At 35.0% G+C, this 20,986-nt stretch overlaps 1 long non-coding RNA gene and 8 gene segments (V, D, J or C); all 9 read right to left on the bottom strand.

Moving 5' to 3' along the window:
- Positions 1-431: 431 nt before the first annotated feature.
- LOC122355552 lies at positions 432-1,560 on the bottom strand. The segment is given in 2 exon segments: positions 432-869; positions 981-1,560. Coding segments are annotated over 2 exon segments (405 nt in total).
- A 1,335-nt stretch (positions 1,561-2,895) lies between these two features.
- On the bottom strand, positions 2,896-3,708 carry LOC122355584. The segment is given in 2 exon segments: positions 2,896-3,396; positions 3,552-3,708. Coding segments are annotated over 2 exon segments (351 nt in total).
- A 1,083-nt stretch (positions 3,709-4,791) lies between these two features.
- Positions 4,792-5,354, bottom strand: LOC122327077. The segment is given in 2 exon segments: positions 4,792-5,168; positions 5,267-5,354. Coding segments are annotated over 2 exon segments (417 nt in total).
- Positions 5,355-8,614: 3,260 nt separating this feature from the next.
- LOC122355559 lies at positions 8,615-9,524 on the bottom strand. The segment is given in 2 exon segments: positions 8,615-9,103; positions 9,186-9,524. Coding segments are annotated over 2 exon segments (396 nt in total).
- A 436-nt stretch (positions 9,525-9,960) lies between these two features.
- LOC122355567 lies at positions 9,961-10,677 on the bottom strand. The segment is given in 2 exon segments: positions 9,961-10,439; positions 10,605-10,677. Coding segments are annotated over 2 exon segments (384 nt in total).
- Positions 10,678-12,088: 1,411 nt separating this feature from the next.
- On the bottom strand, positions 12,089-12,660 carry LOC122327088. The segment is given in 2 exon segments: positions 12,089-12,453; positions 12,537-12,660. Coding segments are annotated over 2 exon segments (405 nt in total).
- Positions 12,661-13,161: 501 nt separating this feature from the next.
- On the bottom strand, positions 13,162-14,170 carry LOC122355575. The segment is given in 2 exon segments: positions 13,162-13,488; positions 13,604-14,170. Coding segments are annotated over 2 exon segments (357 nt in total).
- Positions 14,171-16,573: 2,403 nt separating this feature from the next.
- On the bottom strand, positions 16,574-17,302 carry LOC122324380. The segment is given in 2 exon segments: positions 16,574-17,031; positions 17,166-17,302. Coding segments are annotated over 2 exon segments (426 nt in total).
- A 458-nt stretch (positions 17,303-17,760) lies between these two features.
- Positions 17,761-18,210, bottom strand: LOC122328563. The gene is made up of 2 exons (XR_006247810.1): positions 18,099-18,210; positions 17,761-18,002 (listed from the first exon to the last, which is right to left on the bottom strand). It is a non-coding gene; the product is annotated as an uncharacterized LOC122328563 (long non-coding RNA).
- Positions 18,211-20,986: the final 2,776 nt, after the last annotated feature.

The raw sequence follows: 20,986 nt of genomic DNA on the forward strand, positions 1-20,986 counted from the left end.
TTTCATGCACCTTATTGATTTTTGTGAAGTTGCCCCAGAACGACTCTTAATTGTCATATTTGATCAATAGTCTACCTCAAGCTACAACTATAGGTAGACTACATTTGTTTATTCTATTAGTAACAGTAATATTTGATCTCTTGAAAGAGCAGAATTCAATAGTTTTTTTTTTTTTTGTAGAATTTAGAAACTTGCCTTTCATAATTAAACTAAGAAAAAAGCTCATTTTAATGTCTCCTATCTAATTTCATCGAAGGAAAGTTTGGCAACCCATATACATCTTGCGCAGTAAATTATAGAATTGTATTACCAAATATCACCCAAAGCTAGTATGTATATTTTAATAGCCTTGTGGAACAGCTGCTTTTCAGCACAAGCAGTCTCGGCTTTCAGTTCTCAAAATGTAAGCAATAAAACATTATTGTGTATCAGAAACATTAATTAGCATTTTATTTGGGGATTTCTTTTAAATGAAACGTTTCTGCAATTCTGTGGTATGCTTTAGCCTTTATGTAGATGGGGGTTTTTGTACAGTGTTGCATACTTTCCTGTCACTGTGGGCTCCAGGGCACAGTAGTACATCGCTGAGTCTGTCACTTTAGCAGAGGAAACTTCAAGATGCGTGTAGGTTTTCTCTTTATTCAGTTTTCCAGAGAATCGAGGATCTAGTTCCACGATTTTAGACTTTTGCAAAACTTTCCCGGTAGCATGAAGAATGACTAAAAGAAATTCAGGAGCCAATCCAGGATATTGGCGATACCAATATAGACTCGCTGCTGAGGAGTAGTTACAGGACAGAATTATAATGTCCTTTTCTGTTTCGTATACTACACCGTGGACCGGTGTGATGACATTTCCAGAAATGCTGCCTGCAGAAAGAAATATAAAAAAGCATATTGTTAAATAAGTGGATAACGAACAAATTTGCAAGAAATAAACTAAAATCCTGCCAGGAACATAATCCGGAACATAACACATACCTGATAGAGAAAACAAAATAAAAACGAAGAGTGCCATTGTTTAGGATGATATATCTGCAACACCTGTTACCGTTACTAAAGTGTTTTTTTCTAACTCAATTAATATGTCTCAGTAGCCCCTCCCCTTAAAGTTATAATGCATAAACTGCAATGTATGTAAACCCATTTAAAATATAAAACTATTTGAAATAGAAATCTTTTGTCATTGTTTTCACTGATATGTCATTAACGTCACTACTGATTAATTTAAAGCGTCTTTGCTGAATATAAATATTAATTTCTTTTAAAACGCACATACACAAAATTCATATGCATATGTAAAGCACACATTTAAAAAAAAAAGTATCTGTTATGAGAATCAGGAGTTCACAGTGTATAACAAACAATATGTAAATGTTTCATGTTCATGTAATTAAGTTCACAGCAACAAGTTTTGAGAAAGCCTAAAGAGGTGGACCTAAGCAACAGAACTTGGGGGTGCCACTTCTTTTTTTTTTTTGTTTCAGCAGGTGTGACCGCATCCTGTTGTCTTGTGGTTTAAGACACATAGTTGTGGTGGATCACTGGCACACTAATTATGTGTGCGTTTTTGTACAGCGTCTGTGGACTTTGTGTCACTGGGCTCCTGCTTTTAGAGCACAGTAATAGAGAGCTGAATCTGACAGACTCGCGTTGTTGATGGTCAGTGAAGTGGATGTCGGAGATATAGTTATCTTATAACGCTTGTCTGTTGCATTCGCTTCACCAGATGAGCGAGAACTTTTAAATAACAAATACTGGAGTTCACTATTAGGATACTGTCTGTACCAGTAAAGCAAAACATTATTTTTGCTGTTATATTTGCAGGTCAGCGTGACAGATTCGTCTTCTCTCCTGATTTTATTTATGTCTTCTTCTTTTGGCACGATGCTGTCAGCAAATACACCTACAAAAATGAATCTTGCTTTAGAATGATAATGTAAAAATTGGTAACATCCTATAATAAAAAGAATATAAAATACCAGTTAAAGAATTTTAATGAAATCTATAAAGTTACAATAATAATACTGTTACTTTAAAAAAAAAAAAATCTATCTTTTGAATAGTAGTGTGTGTGTGTGTATAAATGACACTTTAAAAAACGAGTACCTGTCATAAGAATTAGCAGCTGACATCTGTCCATGTTAATATTCTGGGTGATTTATTTTGTTTTAATCCAAATCATGTTTGCAGAAATAGACGAAATAGACTGAAATGACGAACTTGAGGTATTCCCTGCATTTAATGTGAATGAAAAAGAAGGTACTATTCACAGACACTGCAGTTTGAATGAATGCATGCATTCAGATGTGTGTTTGTAAAGTGGGAGTGGTTAGTGACATCCACTCTCTTTCCTGTGACTGTGGGCCCCAGAACACAGTAGACACTGCAGCAGAAGAGATGATCAGATTCATATCATTTTTTTCGTGATTAATGTTTCTTTTTGGAAAAGGTGGATTGCCTTAAATTGTTGGTCATGAATCTTCCAATATGCGTTGGTGATCCTGTATCCTGACGATACCAGTGAACACCACGAGCAGAACCGCTGTAGTTACAGGAGAGTGTCACATTGTCACCCTCAAGAGCAAATTCTCTCTCACTTTTTGGACTGATGACTTCTGAGGCTCTGGAACCTGCAAATAAAATGGTGCAACACAACCATACACATCTTGTAAAATCACAAAATTAATATAATAATCTTTCATATAACTGAAACTATAGTATAATATATAATTACAGTATATAAAGTACAGTATTTTAGTAATATATTATATAGTAAATAAAAATATTACAAAAGTATACACTCAGTATGCTAATATAAAATAGATGAACATGTTTTACTCAACAATTTGTCAAATTGTGTGTGTGTGTGTGCTGACTGATTTCTAGTCTTCAAATAACATTTACAAAAACAAATAAGTGTTTTACATGCCGTAATCTCCCAAATTCACAGGTGTTGCCACATTCTAATTCTTAGAGCTGTGGTATTCAAAAAAAATAATAAACTGTGGTTTGATGCAATTTGATTAAAGCTTGTTCAAAGCACATTGTGTATTTGAGTTTTTGTAAAGCTTCTCTGGTATTTTGTATCACTGGGCTACTCGAAGAGCACAGTAATACAGAGCTGAATCTAAAAGAACTGCTTTCTCAATAATGAGTTCAGTGGATGACTGGGATGTAGTCGATCGAAACCGTTTGTCTGCTATATTCTCATAGCTCTGTGATCGGGCTCCTTTGAGTAGTAAAAACTGAAGTTCTCCATGCGCATGCTGTCTGTACCAGTAAAGCCAAATATCATTGCTGTTAGTTTCATATGTGCAGCTCAGTGTCACAAATTCTCCTTCTTCTTTGATTATATCAGTTTGTCCTTCTCTTGGATTAATATCTGCAAATACACCTGAAATGAAATGCATTTTTATACATTATGATCAAGATTTATTTATTTTTTCCAATAAAATGTTGCAAATATTATTTCAATATGTATAACACCAGTTCCTTCGTATTAAGATGGAATACTGTTTAAGTCTACTACTGTTTAGTGTGAGTATTTACCTGTAACTACAATGAGAATCACGAGAAGAATCTGCCTCTCCATGTTGGCAGTCCAGACGTAGTTTGTATTTCTTTTACTGCTAGATTTAGAAAACTGCACGTGAATATGTTTTAAAGTGTGAATGAATCTGTGGTGGTATCCATTACGTAAAAATGAATGCACATGAGTGAAGTTCCATTGTACTAATATTGTGGGTGTGGTTAGTGAAATGTGCAACACGATTTAAAAGCTGCACAGCTTCTGTATTTCATAAGAGAGCATACTGTTCTAGTGTGCAGCCTCCTCGAAAGGACATGGTCATAAAGAGGAAGCATGTTAAAATAGATTAATTAATTGCTGGAGCTTATTGAAGATTAGAATATGTTTGCTAAAGAAGTGTCAGAAAAACTACTTCAGACAAAGTATAAGGGGCCAAGAACGAAGCTATATGCTGATGTAGCACTTATTTGTCAACCATTGCTTGAAATGAAGTAGTTTGTGTAAAATTATTAGTATAGTGTTCCAATGATCCAATTATGTTTTATTTACCTTGAAAATCTACATTGTACTTAATATACTGTAGCACAATTACACTCAGATTGCCACATGAACTGTTTGACCCTCAAACACAGATCCTGTTTTCTTTCTTGTTAAAAAAAGTCAAACATTAGGGTCTTTAAAAGCTTTTCTGTAATCCATAGCTCCATCCTTAACTGACTCAAATCATTTTAACCAGAGGTCTTTTACAGTTAAGGCTAGAAGGGATACAGCAAAAACTACTGGGCATGCAGACATCAATATAGCTTAATTCTTAACACATTTTGTACAAATGATTACTGTTTTTACTGTTACATTTTGTAATAATTACTGTTTTTTTTTATTTTTGTAAAGGGTAGGTGTAGACATTAAAAACACAGTCTAATAGGTATATATTTTAATTTATTGTGAGCTTCCAATTTTTGCTTGATACGGTGTGGTGGATTGGGGTATAGCTAAACCAAAAAACAAGATCAAGCAAGAACATAATGTCAGGGAAATGCTTGAAGTGAGGAAATGTATTTATTTGTGATTTTACACTGCCCCCTTATGCTAAAACTCAAAACAGCATGTATTTAATAATATTGTCTTAAATTAATATTATAATATACTATATCATAACATGAGACATTGAAGAATATTGGTGGAGGGGTTGGGATGTATTTCATGTTGAATGATAAATCCTCTAAATATTGATTAAAAAATATTCTATTTGTGAACGCTTCAAAGTTTTCCCACAGTACAGTAAGTGAGGTTTTTGTACAGTGTAGTTTGTTTTCCTGTCACTGTGGGCTCCAGGGCACAGTAGTACAGAGCAGAGTCTGTCACTTTAACAGAGGAGATCTCCAAGTTAAGATGGGTTTTCTTTTCATTCAGTTTGGCAGAGAACCGACTATCTTGATCCACAACTTTAGATTTTTGTAAAACTGCCCCAGTGGCATCAAGAATAAGGTAAAGAAATTCAGGAGCTGATCCAGGATACTGACGATACCAGTACAGGCTGTTTGCTGAAGAATAGCTACAGGACAGATTTATAACGTCTCCTTCTGTCCCAGACATATGAGTTTCAACTGGTGTGATATCATTCCCAAAACTCACACCTGCAGGAGAAGAGCTTTTTGTCATGTCATGAAGGAAAAGCTTACAAATGATAAGATTAGGAAAACAATTGTGAAAAGGATTAAAATTAAATACCTACCCACATGAGAACAGAGTAAGAAGAGCAAAAAAAGCATCATGTCCAGGATGATATTTCAGTTTATCTGCAATGCTCACTGTTACTGAAGTAATAACGCATTCATTGGAAAGCAGAGGTTGTCTCTAGCACCTCCTCTTAAAGCTACAGCCATTAACTTTTGAAGCAGATTATGATATGTGCTAGATATGTGATCTCAGATCCTGATGTGTTTGTTATTGTGATGATAACTTACCATCTAAAAAGTGTATTTTATATGGAAACTATATACATTTTAACATTTTTAGTTCATGTTTTTATGTAACTTCTTATTGCTTGACTTTCAGGAAGGATTTTATTTTGCTCCTTTTTGTCATTTGGACTGTTTGATTACGTTTACAAAAATTACATGTAGAGAAAACGTGACATGTTTTTTTTGTGACTTGACTTGAAATGATTATACATCATTTTAATAACATCATCAGAAATGTATACAACACGACAAGAAAAAGATACATACTGTAATACAATACTGTATGACAACCATGTGATGCATGCTAAATTATATTCACATGCCCTTATTCAACCTTTTTAACCACTGACTTACTACTTCAAGCACACAGTAAAAACACAGTAAAACCATCTAGTATATTTTTTGGATTGCTCTCTGATCGAGGTCCTTTTATAAAGTATATATTCTGGTTCTCGGTTTTGATTCTGTCTGTACCAGTAAAGCCAAATATGATTGCTGTGAGTTTCATATGTGCAGATCAGTGTCACAGACTCTCCTCTTCTGTGTTTATTTTTGTAACTCCTACACGTCTAAACCATATCTATCAGCAAATACATCTGAAATGCAGTCATAGTTTAAAATACCATGATGCAATAGAGGGGTTTGTTAATCAAAACTGATATTAGATTAAATTAGAAGCTGGTAAAATATAATAAACTGTGATTAAAAGTATGTTCTGATACTGTTATGAGCATTATGGGTATCATCTGCCTCTCCTCCATCTTAACTGAAATCCACACTAAAATCAGATTTTTATTAAATTGATGTATTAGATCATGATTTATCAATTTATTAGTTACAAATTATGCTAAATGTGTCTTTTATAAAAAAGAATTAAAATATGACAGTAACTGATGATTGAATGAAATCTCTGTTCTGCATGAATGTGGGTGTGGGTTAGTCAAATACGAAACATGGTCTTTGTCTGTGTCTCTTAAAGACGCCAGGTGCTTGTTTAGTGAGCATAAAACGGCTTGTGAAATAATGTTGCCCCCTTCTGTTACAACACAGAATAGCATGTTTTGTTCAGTTCCTGTACTGCATCTTTGAGTTTCTTTTGTTTACATTCTTTATATTTACAATAATTTGATAGTGCTTACGTGTTATGCATAAAAGTGTTTTTTGTCTTCCACTTTTAGCCACAGAATGGACTCTACTAATATCCTTATCACAGATCATTCAGGTATTCTTATATTTTAACGTACATTAAAACAGAACAACCTTTTGGTTTCTTTGTCAAAGAGCTTTTTGTACAGCATGCCATGGATTTCCTTTCACTGTGGGCTCCAAAGCACAGTAGTAGAGAGCAGAGTCAGTGACAGCAGCAGAGGAGATGATCAGATCCACACTACTGTTGTCTTTTCTGTGAATGATTGAGACTCCAGCAACTGGAGGATCAGCTTCAGTAACTACTCCATAAGATTCCAGTATGAGGAACTTTGGTGGTGAACCTGAGTCCTGACGATACCAGTGAAGACTTCTTGAACAGAACCAGTGTAGCTACAAGAGAGCGTCACACTGTCACCATCAACAGCAAACTGATAAGCACTGTGTGGGGTTATGACCTCTGCTGCTCTTGAACCTGCACTTAAAAAAAGAAATTAATCTTTCCTATCTATTAAAATGCAATTTTGTTAGCTTTGTTACATTTCTGAGATACTGTCAGGCTCTTTTACTTTAAAGAAGAGAACTAAAATAAAATACAAATCTAAAATTGGTGAATTTTAATTACGAAGAAACTGCAAGTAAGACATTCAGTTAAAAAATAGAAAAACATAGTATCGTATTTTGTTACAGAAAAAAAATACTCTAATTTTGTTTTACGAAAACCTTTTTTACAGTGTAATTAAAGTATCCAGCATATTCAATAATACCCTACCTTCAGCCAATAATATTAATATAAAAAATATCCACATATTTAGGTTTGAACAGGACGCACACAGAAACCTCAGATGATCCAAAGAGGATTGTGAAATGTTGACAGCCTTATTGTATTTAAAAACGCATGTGCTAAACCCCTCCTCCTCAGACTGACAACACTCAGTCCTCATCTCATGCAGTGTGACAGTCAACTGTCTTTTATAACACAATACATAAATAAAAGCATTATTAAATATGTAATCAAGTGTAATTTAATGCTATTAAATGTTACACATTTTTATGGCATAAAAACAAACATTTTTATTGGTTAGCATGGTGTATGTGTGTGTATATATATATATTAGTAAAATGTCAGTAGAAATATCCTGTATGCTTTAATATGTTGTACAGTGAGGTTTTTGTTCAGTCTAGTTTGTATTCCTGTCACTGTGGGCTCCATGGCACAGTAGTACAGAGCAGAGTCTCTTACTTTAGCAGAGGAGATGATCAGATCCACACAAGTTTTCTTTTCATTCAGCTTAGCTGAGAATCGAGGATCTTGATCCACAGTTTTAGATTTTTGTAAAACTTCCCCATTAGCATCAAGAATGAGGAAAAGGAATTCAGGGGCTGATCCAGGATATTGTCGATACCAAAATAAATTTCTTGCTGAGGAATAGTTACAGGAGAGATGGATGATGTCCCCTTCTGCCCCAGACACATGAGTTTCTACTGCTGTGATGACATTCCCTAAACTCACCCCTGCAGATTATCAACATTTGACAACATTTTAACAACATAACATTCAAATAAGCAGAAAAAGAAAGGTTAGGGTTTCAGAGATCAAATTAGATACTGACATGCAAGACAAAAGAACAAAGCCAAAACAAACAGCATCATTTTCAGGATGACGTTTCGGTTCATCTACAGGACAGACTGTTCCTGAAGTAACATTCTTTCATTGTATAGCAGAGTTTTTTTCTAGCACCTCCCCTTAAGACTACAGCCCTGAATTCATGAAGCAGATCATCTCTCTCTCTGAACCTGTACTGGATGTTTTCACGGTGATCATTTACCATGTAACTGTAACAATATTGGTTTGAGCTGTATATGATATATATTTTAATAGTTGATGTACTGCAACTGACAGAAACCAACTGTTAAGTCTATTTCAGTAGTCACATTATTTATGATATTTATATTATCTCTCTACGGAAGAATTTCAGTGGGTGCCTTCAGAGTTACTTTCTATTAGAGTCAGCTTAATAAAAAAGTTAATTTCATTACTAGCAGTCGCACTATTTCTCTCTTTCTTTTGACCTTTGTGCTGTTAAGTCCAACGTTTGTACGTTTCTAACAAGGCTTGATATGGCTGTTTTTGTACAGTGCTAAAGGGTTTCCTGTGACTGTGGGCCTCAGAGCACAGTAGTACAGCGCTGAATCTGATGTTTTAGCAGAGGACATGATCAGATCCACATGATTTTCAGTTTTTCTGTGATTGATGGTTATTCCTGGAATGGGTGGATCAGCTGGAGTTATGACCCGTGAATCCTCCAGTATGATGAACTGTGGTTGTGATCCTGTATATTGACGATACCAGTGAACACCACGAGCAGAACCGCTGTAGTTACAGGAGAGTGTCACATTGTCACCCTCAAGAGCAAATTCTCTCTCACTTTTTGGACCGATGACTTCTGAGGCTCTGGAACCTGCAATAAAAGTAGTGTTAAATGCTGTTTTTAAGCACTTCTGATGAAATAAAATGCTTTTATTCATTTTACAATATTATACCTTCAGTTGATGACAGCAGTATAATAATATAGATCAACATGATCACTCACTGAACTAGTAAGAACAAGCTAAAAACAGATGAGCTGATCCACACTGTGTTGAGTGATGCTCATCTTTACTCAGCTGTATGCTGTATAGTGTGCGCTAAACTCCTCCCCCTGCTGTAAATAAGCCTGAATAACATTGCACCAAAGAAAAGATTAAACTGCTGTTTAAATGTATGCTTTTTTAAAATTATTTGTTTTTTGATAACCCTTTTATGTTCAATACTAATATTGTATTACCATTTGCTTCATGGGATTCTATAGCTTTTAATGAGACTTTTACAACATGATATGAGAAAACAGATAACCAAAAGCTAACACAACAAAAATATGCAGTACATGCTAAAATGTATTCACATGTCCCTTTCAACTCCCATATTCACAGCTTTCTTTGCAAAGAAATAGCATTTCGATAGCATTTCTTAATCATTAAATGCTTGTCAAACATAATTTGTGTGATTATGTTGCCCCCTTCTGTTGGAGCTCACAACTCTATGGAATAATGTGCTTTCTTGTAATTTGCAAATAGGTTTGAGCTTCTTCTTTTTTTTTTTTTTTTTTTTTTGTTACAGACTAAATGTATGTATTTTCAGATATAATTCTACAGGTTCTACAGAAAACTACCTTAAGTTATATCCAAAGTGCTTTGCATGTTGCTGATTTTTTTTTTTTTTTTTTTTTTTTTTTTTTTTTTTTTACTTGTAAAAAATTGCAGTATGATTAATAATTAAGCCACTGGGTGGTTGATACCAGTCAGGTTTTTGTACAGTGTCTGGAATCTCTGTTCCTGAAGGTAACTTGGCACCTAATTTTTAGACCTGCATTTTAGTAAAGTCCTAATTATCATCTCTCACTTTCAGTGTTATTTAAAGAGCTTTTTGTACAGCATGCCATGGATTTCCTTTCACTGTGGGCTCCAAAGCACAGTAGTAGAGAGCAGAGTCAGTGACAGCAGCAGAGGAGATGATCAGATCCACACTACTGTTGTCTTTTCTGTGAATGATTGAGACTCCAGCAACTGGAGGATCAGCTTCAGTAACTACTCCATAAGATTCCAGTATGAGGAACTTTGGTGGTGAACCTGAGTCCTGACGATACCAGTGAAGACTTCGAGCAGAACCAGTGTAGCTACAAGAGAGCGTCACACCGTCACCATCCACCGCAAACTGATAAGCACTGTGTGGGGTTATGACCTCTGCTGCTCTCGAACCTGCATTTAAAGTGTACATTTAAAGTTGAAAAAATGATATCCTCTTTTTAAAATTGACATTCTCCATTCTAATGCATCATTTATATACTTAATGAAATGTTGTTATTATCTAAAACATTTTCATCACCCTTTTAAGAATGTTCAGCATATGCTGCAATATCCTACCTGCAGCCGATGATAGTAATATAATTAAATAGATAAACATTTCTCAATTCTCAGGTGTGAAGAGGAGACAAACATTAGATGATCTAAAACTTGTGAAATGCTGACAGTCCTATTGAATAACGTCTGTACTAAACTCCTCCTCCTCAGAGTGACAACATTCAGCCCTCATCTCTCCCTATATTTATAACACAATCTCGCATATTGTTCTATAAGACATCTTATAGATCTTATTCTATAAAATTGATTATGTTGAATGCTAGAAATATCTTGTGACTTGATAGTAAATTGTCATTTGAAACTCACATAAATGTACTGCTTAGGTTAAATCTCGTATTTGGTTTTCTATATTGTAATAAATCTTCTTTTACACATTCTTCAAAACGGCTCTTGGTTAAAATGACAGTGCTTCCAATTCTGGATTATGGATTAAGGTCTGCTTTCATAAAATATTTCTTATACAAATCGTAATCTACACTCTAGTTGTTTTAATTAATTTTCTTATACCTAAAGTTTGTACTTTCTATGGTCATTGTTGCTTTCAGTTTTTTGCTGCAGCTGACTTTAAAGCTTAGTTTTGCAGAGAACCGAGGATCTTGGGACACAACTTTGGATTTTGGTAAAACGCCCTTAGTAGTATGAAGAATGAGGGGAAAGAAATTCAGCAGCCGATCCAGGTTATTGATGATACCAAAATAAACGTATTGCTGAGGAAGAACATTCCCAAAACGGACGCTTGCAGAAGAAATTATAAACAATTGACAACATTTTAAGAATAAAAACAAAAATCTATGGGTTTAAATGGTAAATATGCCTCTAGCTCCTCCCCTTAAAACAAAAGTTCTGAATTTATAATGTAAATCATCTCTCTCTGTTCCTAGTGGATATGTTTCTGCCAGGACCACTATTGTTAAAGATGATTGACAATTAGCATACAGTATGTATTGGTGTCATGATTTCGTTCTGAACCAGAACTTCCTGCGCATCCATGCAGGCTAGTAAAACAGTACCAATATAATTACATGTATTGCAGAGATGTTCAATAATTTAATTAACACATTTTAGAAATTAGCCTTCTTCAAAAAAGAATCAGAATGCCGAATCCTGACTAGATGAGAGTAGGAGCTGGGGATTGAGGAGGGTAAATAGTTGTTGAACAACGTGAAAGCTGTTGATGATACTGAAAGACCCGAGATAGGTGTTGTATTCTTAGATCAGCTGAGAGTCAGCTAATGCCAGTTTTTTAGTCACATGGCTGGCCTGGATATCTGGAGTGCAAAACATTTATACAACTTGCAACTTTTGTTGTTAACTTTAATTCCAACATCAACTAATATTAAATCACCTTTCAAAAGAATAAAAGTTTGCAATATGATGGTATAATTTTTAACAATATTGTATGTTACTTAATAATTTTACTAGTAGCATTAGTAGCAGTACGTGTTTTTTGTTTCGTTTTGTTTTTGAGTCAAGTGGTTTGTACATTTCTATAAAGGCTTGATAAGCATATTAAAACAGTTTTTGTACAGTCTTATAGGGTTTCCTGTCACTGTGGGCTGCAGAGCACAGTAGTACAGCGCTGAATCTGATGTTTCAGCAGAGGAGATGATCAGATCCACATGATTTTCAGTTTTTCTGTGAATGATGGTTATTCCTGGAATGGGTGGATCAGCTTGAATTATGACCCCTGAATCCTCCAGTATGATGAACTGTGGTGGTGATCCTGTATATTGATGATACCAGTGAAAACCACGAGCAGAACCGCTGTAGTTACAGGAGAGTGTCACATTGTCACCCTCAAGAGCAAATTCTCTCTCACTTTTTGGACTGATGACCTCTGAGGCTCTGGAACCTGCAAATAAAAGGAGTGTTAAATGATGTTTTTAAGCACTTCTGATGGAATAAAATGCTTTTATTCATTTTACAATATTATACCTTCATTTGATGACAGCAGTATAATAATATAGATCAACATGATCACTCACTGAACTAGTAAGAACAAGCTAAAAACAGATGAGCTGATCCACACTGTGTTGAGTGATGCTCATCTTTACTCAGCTGTATGCTGTATAGTGTGTGTAAACCCCTCCTTCTCTCCTGACATTACATCTGAAGCACTTAAGAAAAGATTAAATGAACATGGCTGTTTAAATATATGCTCATTTCTAATTTCTTTGTTTTAATAATCCTTTTATTGTTTTTAATTTTGCGGCTCATTGCCTATATTACTGCATATGAGTTTCTATGGTTTTTATTAAGACCTCTTATACTGTACAGGATAATATGAGCTAATAATAATACATACTAAATTGTATTCACCTGTTATGAAACCTTTTTTTTTACCTCACAATTTGACAGCTATTATCACTATTTAAGGTTTATAAAAGACTGATGTGATGAATGTTTTATTCACACTGCTCTTACACAACCTTTTTAACCTCCCAAATTCACATCTGTTACCACATTCCCCGTTTGTGGTTTATAAAAGCATGATGTGTTTTGATACTGATTGATTAAAGGCTCTTCAAAGCATTAACTTTGTTTGAGTTTTTGTAAAGCTTCTCAGGCATTTTGTATCACTGGGCTACTTCAAGTGCACAGTAATAGAGAGCTGAGTCTATTAAAGTTACACTGTTTATAATGAGTTCAGTGGATGACTGGGATGTAGTTGATTGAAACCCATCTGGTATATCTTCCTGATTGCTCCTTGATCGAGCACCTTTATACAGTATATATTCTGGTTCTCTGTTTGGATACTGTCTGTACCAGTAAAGCCAAATATCATTGCTGTTAGTTTCATATGTGCAGATCAGTGTCACAGACTCTCCTTCTTCTCTGGTTATATTAGTATCTTCTTCACTTGGTCCAATTTTATCAGCAAATCCACCTGAAATGCAGCAAATCATATTAAAATACCCTGATCTATTTTTTTTATATAAAAATGGTATTTGAATAAATTATTTGATTCACAAAATATAATTAAGTGTGATTAAAAAGCATACCTGAAACTGTGATGAGCATTATGAGCAGCATCTGCCTCTCCTCCATTTCAACTAAGGCCCACTTTAAAGCTCAGATTTTAAGTGTCTTCTTATTAAATGTATTGGATTATGGTTATTAACTTGCAGTATTTGTTCGCTTCAAAGTATTGTTGCTGTTGGTTGAATGAAAGCACAGAGACAGAATGAAGTTCTGTCCTGTATGAATGTGGGTGTGGATTACTGAAATATGAAACATGTTCTGTGCAATGTCCGTGTATCTTCTAGACATTAGGTGCTTGTTTAGTGTGAATGAAACAGCTTGTGAAATAATGCTGCCACCTTCTGTTGGATCTCAGAACAGTATGTTTTGGCTATTGATTTACTGTGCTTTGAAACATGTTGTGTAAAAGGCTAAATGCTTTCATTTTACTGACATTTACTTTTAATTACAATCATTGTTGGGCTTACACACATTTTATGTCCACATAATAGTAATAATCTGTCTTCCACTTTAAGCCATTTAAGATTTTCCCAGTATGACCGTTTTCTTAGGATCTACTCCTATAAGAACTTTATCTAAATATCTGTGATTTTTTTTTTTATACATAAACCTCATCCCCACCTCTCATGTTCAGTGTTATTAGAAGAGCTTTTGAGCTTTTTGTATAGGAAGCTCTAGATTTCCTTTCACTGTGGGCACCAAAGCACAGTAGTAGAGAGCAGAGTCAGTGACAGCAGCAGAGGAGATGATCAGATCCACACTACTGTTGTCTTTTCTGTGAATGATTGAGACTCCAGCAACTGGAGGATCAGCTTCAGTAACTACTCCATAAGATTCCAGTATGAGGAACTTTGGTGGTGAACCTGAGTCCTGACGATACCAGTGAAGACTTTGAACAGAACCAGTGTAGCTACAAGAGAGCGTCACACTGTCACCATCAACAGCAAACTGATAAGCACTGTGTGGGGTTATGACCTCTGCTGCTCTTGAACCTGCATTTAAAGTGTACATTTAAAGTTAAAAAAAAAAAAAGAAAAAAAATGCAACTGAAAATTGCTTTCTTAAATCAAATGCATAAACAGCAATGTTGTTATTAGCTACTTTAATAAACAAACACAACAACAAAAACATTTCTAAAAAGTCAGGCACTTATTTTAGTAAGATGTTTTTATAATAATAATAATCATAATAATAATGCTTTTATCCAAAAATAAATAAAATCATCCCCTTTTAAGAATTTTTGAGCAATACCCTACCTGATGATAGTAATAGAATTACATAAATAAACATTTTGGCACCGTAATCAAGTGTGAACAGCATGCAGATACAGAAACATCAGAGGATCTAAAAAGACTTGTGAAACGCTGACAGCCCTATTATACAACATCGGTGCTAAACTCCTCCTCCTCAGACAATATACATTATGAAATGTTATGCAACGCAATTCCACACGTATGTAATCACATGTGGAATTATATGGAGATATAACTACAATGCTACAGCATATTTCAGTTGATAAATATAACAGAATGTCAGTAGAAATATCCTGTTTTAATACTTTCCTGAAATGCAGGTTTTTGTACAGTGTAGTTTGTTTTCCTGTCACTGTGGGCTCCAGAGCACAGTAGTACAGCGCTGAATCTGAAACTTTAGCATAGGAGATCTCTAGATCTACATGATTTTCAGTTTTTCTGTGATTGATGGTTATTCCTGGAATGGGTGGATTAGCTGGAATTATGACCCGTGTATATTCCAGTATGATGAACTGTGGTGGTGATCCTGTATATTGACGATACCAGTGAACACCACGAGCAGAACCGCTGTAGTTACAGGAGAGTGTCACATTGTCACCCTCAAGAGCAAATTCCGTCTCACTTTTTGGACTGATCACTTCTGAGGCTCTGGAACCTGCAATTAAAAGTGGCATTAAATAGTTATCAAACACTTCCACTGAAATAAATGATGGGCTTTTAACTTTTACCATATATACCTTCAGTTGATGACAGCAGTATAATAATATAGATCAGCATATTCACTCACTGAACTAATAAGAACAAGCTAAAAACAGATGAGCTGATCCACACTGTGTTGAGTGATGCTCATCTTTATAGTGTGTGTGCTAAACTCCTCCTCCTGTTCGGTCTCCTGTCTTAAATTACAGTGCACCAAAGATTAAAAGAGCGTTCTGTTTAAAATAAAATTTCTTTCAATTCTTTGTTTTTATAGCAATATTGTATTGCCATTTTGCTCAAATATGTGTATATATATATATATATATATATATATATATATATATATGTTATGTGTGTGTGTGTATATATATATATGTGTGTGTGTGTATATATATATAACACAAATGATCAAAATTTGCAACAGACAGTGATCCTTTCCAAATGGCGACAACGTCCCAGCTTGCAACGCAGCGTGACGTAGATTCACATTCTCTATACAGCATGAGAAAATACAGTAAGATACATACATGCATATACAATTCAATACATGCATATTTTATTCACATGCCCTTATATAACCCTTTTACCTCCCAAATTCACAGATGTTTATAATGCTATGCTGTTTTATAGTGATTGATTACTGACACAGTGAGTGTCACTGAATACACTGGGACTAAGTGAAGTTTTATTGTGTGTTAATAATGTGGAACATAGAGCATATACAGCATCACTAATCATTTACCCTTACCCTATAATTACTGCATTTCAAACTGATTTATCCACATATATAGTGAATTTGTGTAATCATAATTACACACATATTCCTTCACTTTAATAATCATTTAATAATCAACACTTCATTCAGTGTGTGAAATGAACACTTCTTTGGTGAGCATTAAGGAAATTGTGAAACATGAAATGAGATTATGTTGCCCTCTTCTGTTGGAGTTTAGAATAGCACGTGTTTATTTTTAAATAATGTTTCTTAAATGATAAACATGCTTGAGCCACTTTATTTTGTTTCTTTCTTTTGATTTTAGTTATAAACAAAATTTATCATCAGATACAATTCTAAAAGTTCTACAGAAAACCGCCTTAAAAGATATATCAAAACATGACAAATGTTGCTGGATGATTAACATAAGTCAGGTTTTTGTACAGAGTTGTCATGTTTCCTGTCACTGTGGGCTCCAGGGCACAGTAATACACTGCAGAGTCTGTCACTGTAACGGAGGAGATCTCCAGATCCACACGGGTTTTCTTTTCATTCACTTTTCCAGAGAATCGAGGATCTTGTTCGACAATTTTGGACCTCTTTGAAACTTTCCCTGTCCCATGTAGCAGTAGCAAAAGAAATTCAGGAGCCGAATAGGGATATTGGCGATACCAGTGCAGACTAACTGCTGAAGAGTAGTTACAGGACAGAGTTATCTTGTCCTCCTCGGTCCCAAACACCTCAGGTTGGACTGGTGTGATGACATTCCCAAAACTAACATCTGCAAATAAGATTTTATGTCAACTTCACTGTCACGAGATAAAAATAATAGAGTAAAAAAATCTGAAAATATATAATAATGTATTTAAATATATAAAACATGTAATAATAAGACAATAAATATAAAATTCTTACATGCAAGAGTACAGAAAAAGAGTAAAAAGCTGAGCATCCTTCTGCAGTGGATGAGTTCATCTGCTGCACAGACCGTCAGACAGCAAACCCTCACTGTCTAGAAGAGATACAGTAGCACCTCCCCTAAAACCCGTACTCCTATTAAAACACAGTCAAATTTATGATTTCCACAAAATGATCCTGGAAGATTATCTTTGGGTTTTGATGATGAGGGACATTTTTGCAGTAGGCCTAATGACTGGTTGAAAGCAATTAACTGGATGAACTGGAGAATGCAAAATGTTTGCTATTTCCGTCAAGAATGGCTTACAAAGCCAACTGCCCTTAATAGAAAATAGGAGGACTATAAAGAGCAAAAAGCGACAGGACTTTAATTCTCTCTTTTTTTTCATCTACTCCATTGAATTTCAGGATTGCTTAATTAAGCTTTAATGTTTTAAGCTCATGTCAGCTTGTATGCTTTGACTAACGTTGTAAACTGTAAGTAGGTTTTTGTTCAAGCTTTAAATATCCTTTTGTTACTGTGGGCTGCAGAACGCAGTAGTACAGAGCAGAGTCAGACACACGTGGATTTTGAATTGTCAGAGAAACTGACCTTGAAGTAGAATTAAGGTTGGAGTGAAATCGACCCTTGAACTCAGTGGCTTCATCTCCATCTCCAAATTTATGTCTCCGTACAATATATTTTGGAGAGTCATAACTGTTTTGTCTGTACCAGAATAGAATAGGGTTTGAGCTTGTAATTATTGTATTTACAATCAAAAGTTACTGAATCCTGCTCTTCATATGCTGATTGGAAACTCTGAGGCTGTTTAACAGAGTCTTGTCCTCTGCATTCTGTGAGTAGAGTAAATTATGTTAGTAAATTTGTTCATGAATCCTGATGAAACTTGACAGGTAGGATATAACATATGCATAAATTATTGTACATACCCATGCAAGTTGCGAACAGGATTAAAATAGTTTCCACACAGCTTCTCGTAGTAATCATGATATACAAAATTGTTCTCTTGAGTCTAACTGAAACTTGCTGAGATGATCAAACTCCATGTGCAGCCCTGACTGTAAGAGTAGGGCTGTATATATTTGTTAAACATCTCCCCCAAGTGGAAAGAGGAGCCATACATCTGTCATTTTCTTATAGTGTTAATTTCCTCTATTGTATTGCAATTGCTTACTGACCTTTTGCATTTTTCATTTTAAAATGTTATAATTATTCTCATTTTTTCAACATACATGCTCACATTTGGTCAATCCATTAATTTGTCTGTAATTTTCTGATATAATCCAGAATGAAGGTATGATATTACAGTCATGGACTGTCTTGACACTCAAACTTTAATCACAAATAAATAGTGAGTTAAATGGGTTAACCCTTTTTCTATCTATGGAAAGCAAGCGAGAAATATTTCTGTTTTGCATTTGAGGATCGCTGTGGTTTTTGTATGGAGTCAGAGGACTTCCTTTCACTGTGGGCTGCACGGCACAGTAGTACAGAGAAGAATATGCCACTGCAGCAGGGAAGATCTCCAGCTCCACGCGTTCGGTGTCTTTTCTGTTAAACATTGATATCCCAGGAACCTGAGGAGTAGCATGTGTTATGAATCCAGACGATTCCATTACAAGGAACTGAGGTGCTGATCCAGGGAATTGACGGTACCAATATAAATTGTAAACTGTGCCTGTGTAGCTGCAAAAAGAATAACCTTTTCATCTGCTTTAGCATTTAATGTATCATTGTTGGGGAATATGATGTCTTCAGCATTAGTGACACCTAAAAACAACAAGTAGAGCAATGACCATGTTTTTAAAATCAGAATTCTGAAATGCATACAGGATAAGCACTTTAAAGAAAATAAATACCTATTAAGAGAGATTCTATTAATAGGACTACCGCCAATGTTGACATGTTGCTTTGCCAGTCAGGAAAAAAAAGCCCAAGTGTACTTAAACAAGAAGTTCCTTGTCTCAGTGTTGGAGAGCTGCTCTTTACTCCTCCTACTTTAAGCATGTATATCTTATGGGAGATTTAGAGTGCAATTCATTTCACATTTATAAAGAGTATAAAGTTATAAATACAACTAGTTTATAAAATAGTTTTTGCCTCTGTCACCTTGGGCCACAAAACCAGTCATAAGGGTCTATTTTGAAATTACTATTAATACATAGTCTGAAAGATGAATAATAGGCTTTCCATTGATGTATACATGTTAGGTTAGAGACACAACAATTAAAAAATCTGGAATCTAAAAAAAAAAAAAAAAAAAACATCTAAATATTGTGGAAAAACGCCTTTAAAGTTGTCCAAAAAAAGTCCTTATTAATGCATATTACTAATCAAGACTACATTTTGATATATTTAAGGTTGGAAATTTACCAAATATCTCCATGATCTTTACTTGACTTTTGGCATAAAAGAAAAAGAGATCATTTTGACCCATACAGTGTTTTGCTGGGTATTGCTACAAATGCAAAGCAATTCCATATGACTGGTTTTAAGGCCGAGAGTCACCTATCTCTGTGTTTGGTTTTATTTTGACTGGCTTTAAAATTTGAAAGTACAAATAGTTGAATGTTTTGTATAATAGAATCTAGTAGTGCTTAGTGAAGCAAGTGCATACTGCTTTTTAAACCAGCAAGATTTTAATAGTTTTTTAACTGACATGTAATATATTTTATCACAGTGTCATGTTTTTGTGCATTGCTTAGGGGTGTTTCAGTCACAGTGGGCTGCAGAGCACAGTAGTACACAGCAGAGTCAGACACACGCAGATTCTTGATTGTCAGAGGAACTGAATTTGAGTCCAATCGGGAGTCAAATCTCTCTTCAAATTCAGAACTGTTGCTTGATCCCAATTTGTATCTCATCAGCACATACTCAAGGAATCCATTAGAGCGCTGAATGTACCAGTACAGGTATGGAGTTAATTGAAGTGTTTTAAATTCACAGTTAATAGTGACCTGCTGTCTTTCAACAGCAGTTTTTTTCTCATCTGGCTGATGAACAGAGTCCTTGCCAAAGCATCCTGTTAAGGCATAGAAACGTAATGCATTTAAAACAAGCGTGGTATCAGTGACTTTTAAATTGAAATGCAGCAGACAGGAAAGTTTTCCTGATGATTTCTTACCATGCATAATGGCGGCCATGAGTACAATACATGTCCAGAAAGTCATCTTTGCTTAATAGTGAGAAAGACAAAAAACGCAGATGAAGGGAAAAACGTGTTGTGACTGAATAAAAGCTCTGGGTTTTTTTGAGTGCAATTTGAGTGGTTCTTTTGAGGTCATATCATGGCACAGCAAAAGTAATGTGTTTAGATTGCCATCTTCAGGATGAATGTGTTATCTTGCTTGACTTGAAGTGTTCTAATCTAAATCACCAATGCTTATTAACTTTTGGTAGTGTTTAATGTCTTGTTTTGATACTATTAATTACATTATGCTACTCAACTAAACCTATGTAGCTACTGTACTTTTGTAGGTAGCCTGCAAATTTTTGGATTTGTTTTTGTGTGAGTGTTGAGTGTGTTTGAGTCACTGTGGGCTGCAGAGCACAGTAATACACAGCAGAGTCAGACACACACACATCCTGGATCGTCAGTGGAACTGATGTTGAAGAGGTTTGTAGATTTGCATTAAATTTCTCCTTAAAGTCTTCATCCTCTTCGCCCGTTTCAGCATATCTCTTCAGCATATATTTTGGGACTTGATTTGATTTGTGCTGGTACCAGTAAAGCGTTGGGAAAGCATTGGTTTTGTATATGCAGTCAATAGTCACAGTTTCACCTGCAGTAGCTTGAACTTTTGTTGGCTGAGTAACA

The sequence above is a fragment of the Puntigrus tetrazona genome, chromosome 2 (genome assembly GCF_018831695.1).
Source record: "Puntigrus tetrazona isolate hp1 chromosome 2, ASM1883169v1, whole genome shotgun sequence".
Lineage (NCBI taxonomy): Eukaryota > Metazoa > Chordata > Actinopteri > Cypriniformes > Cyprinidae > Puntigrus > Puntigrus tetrazona.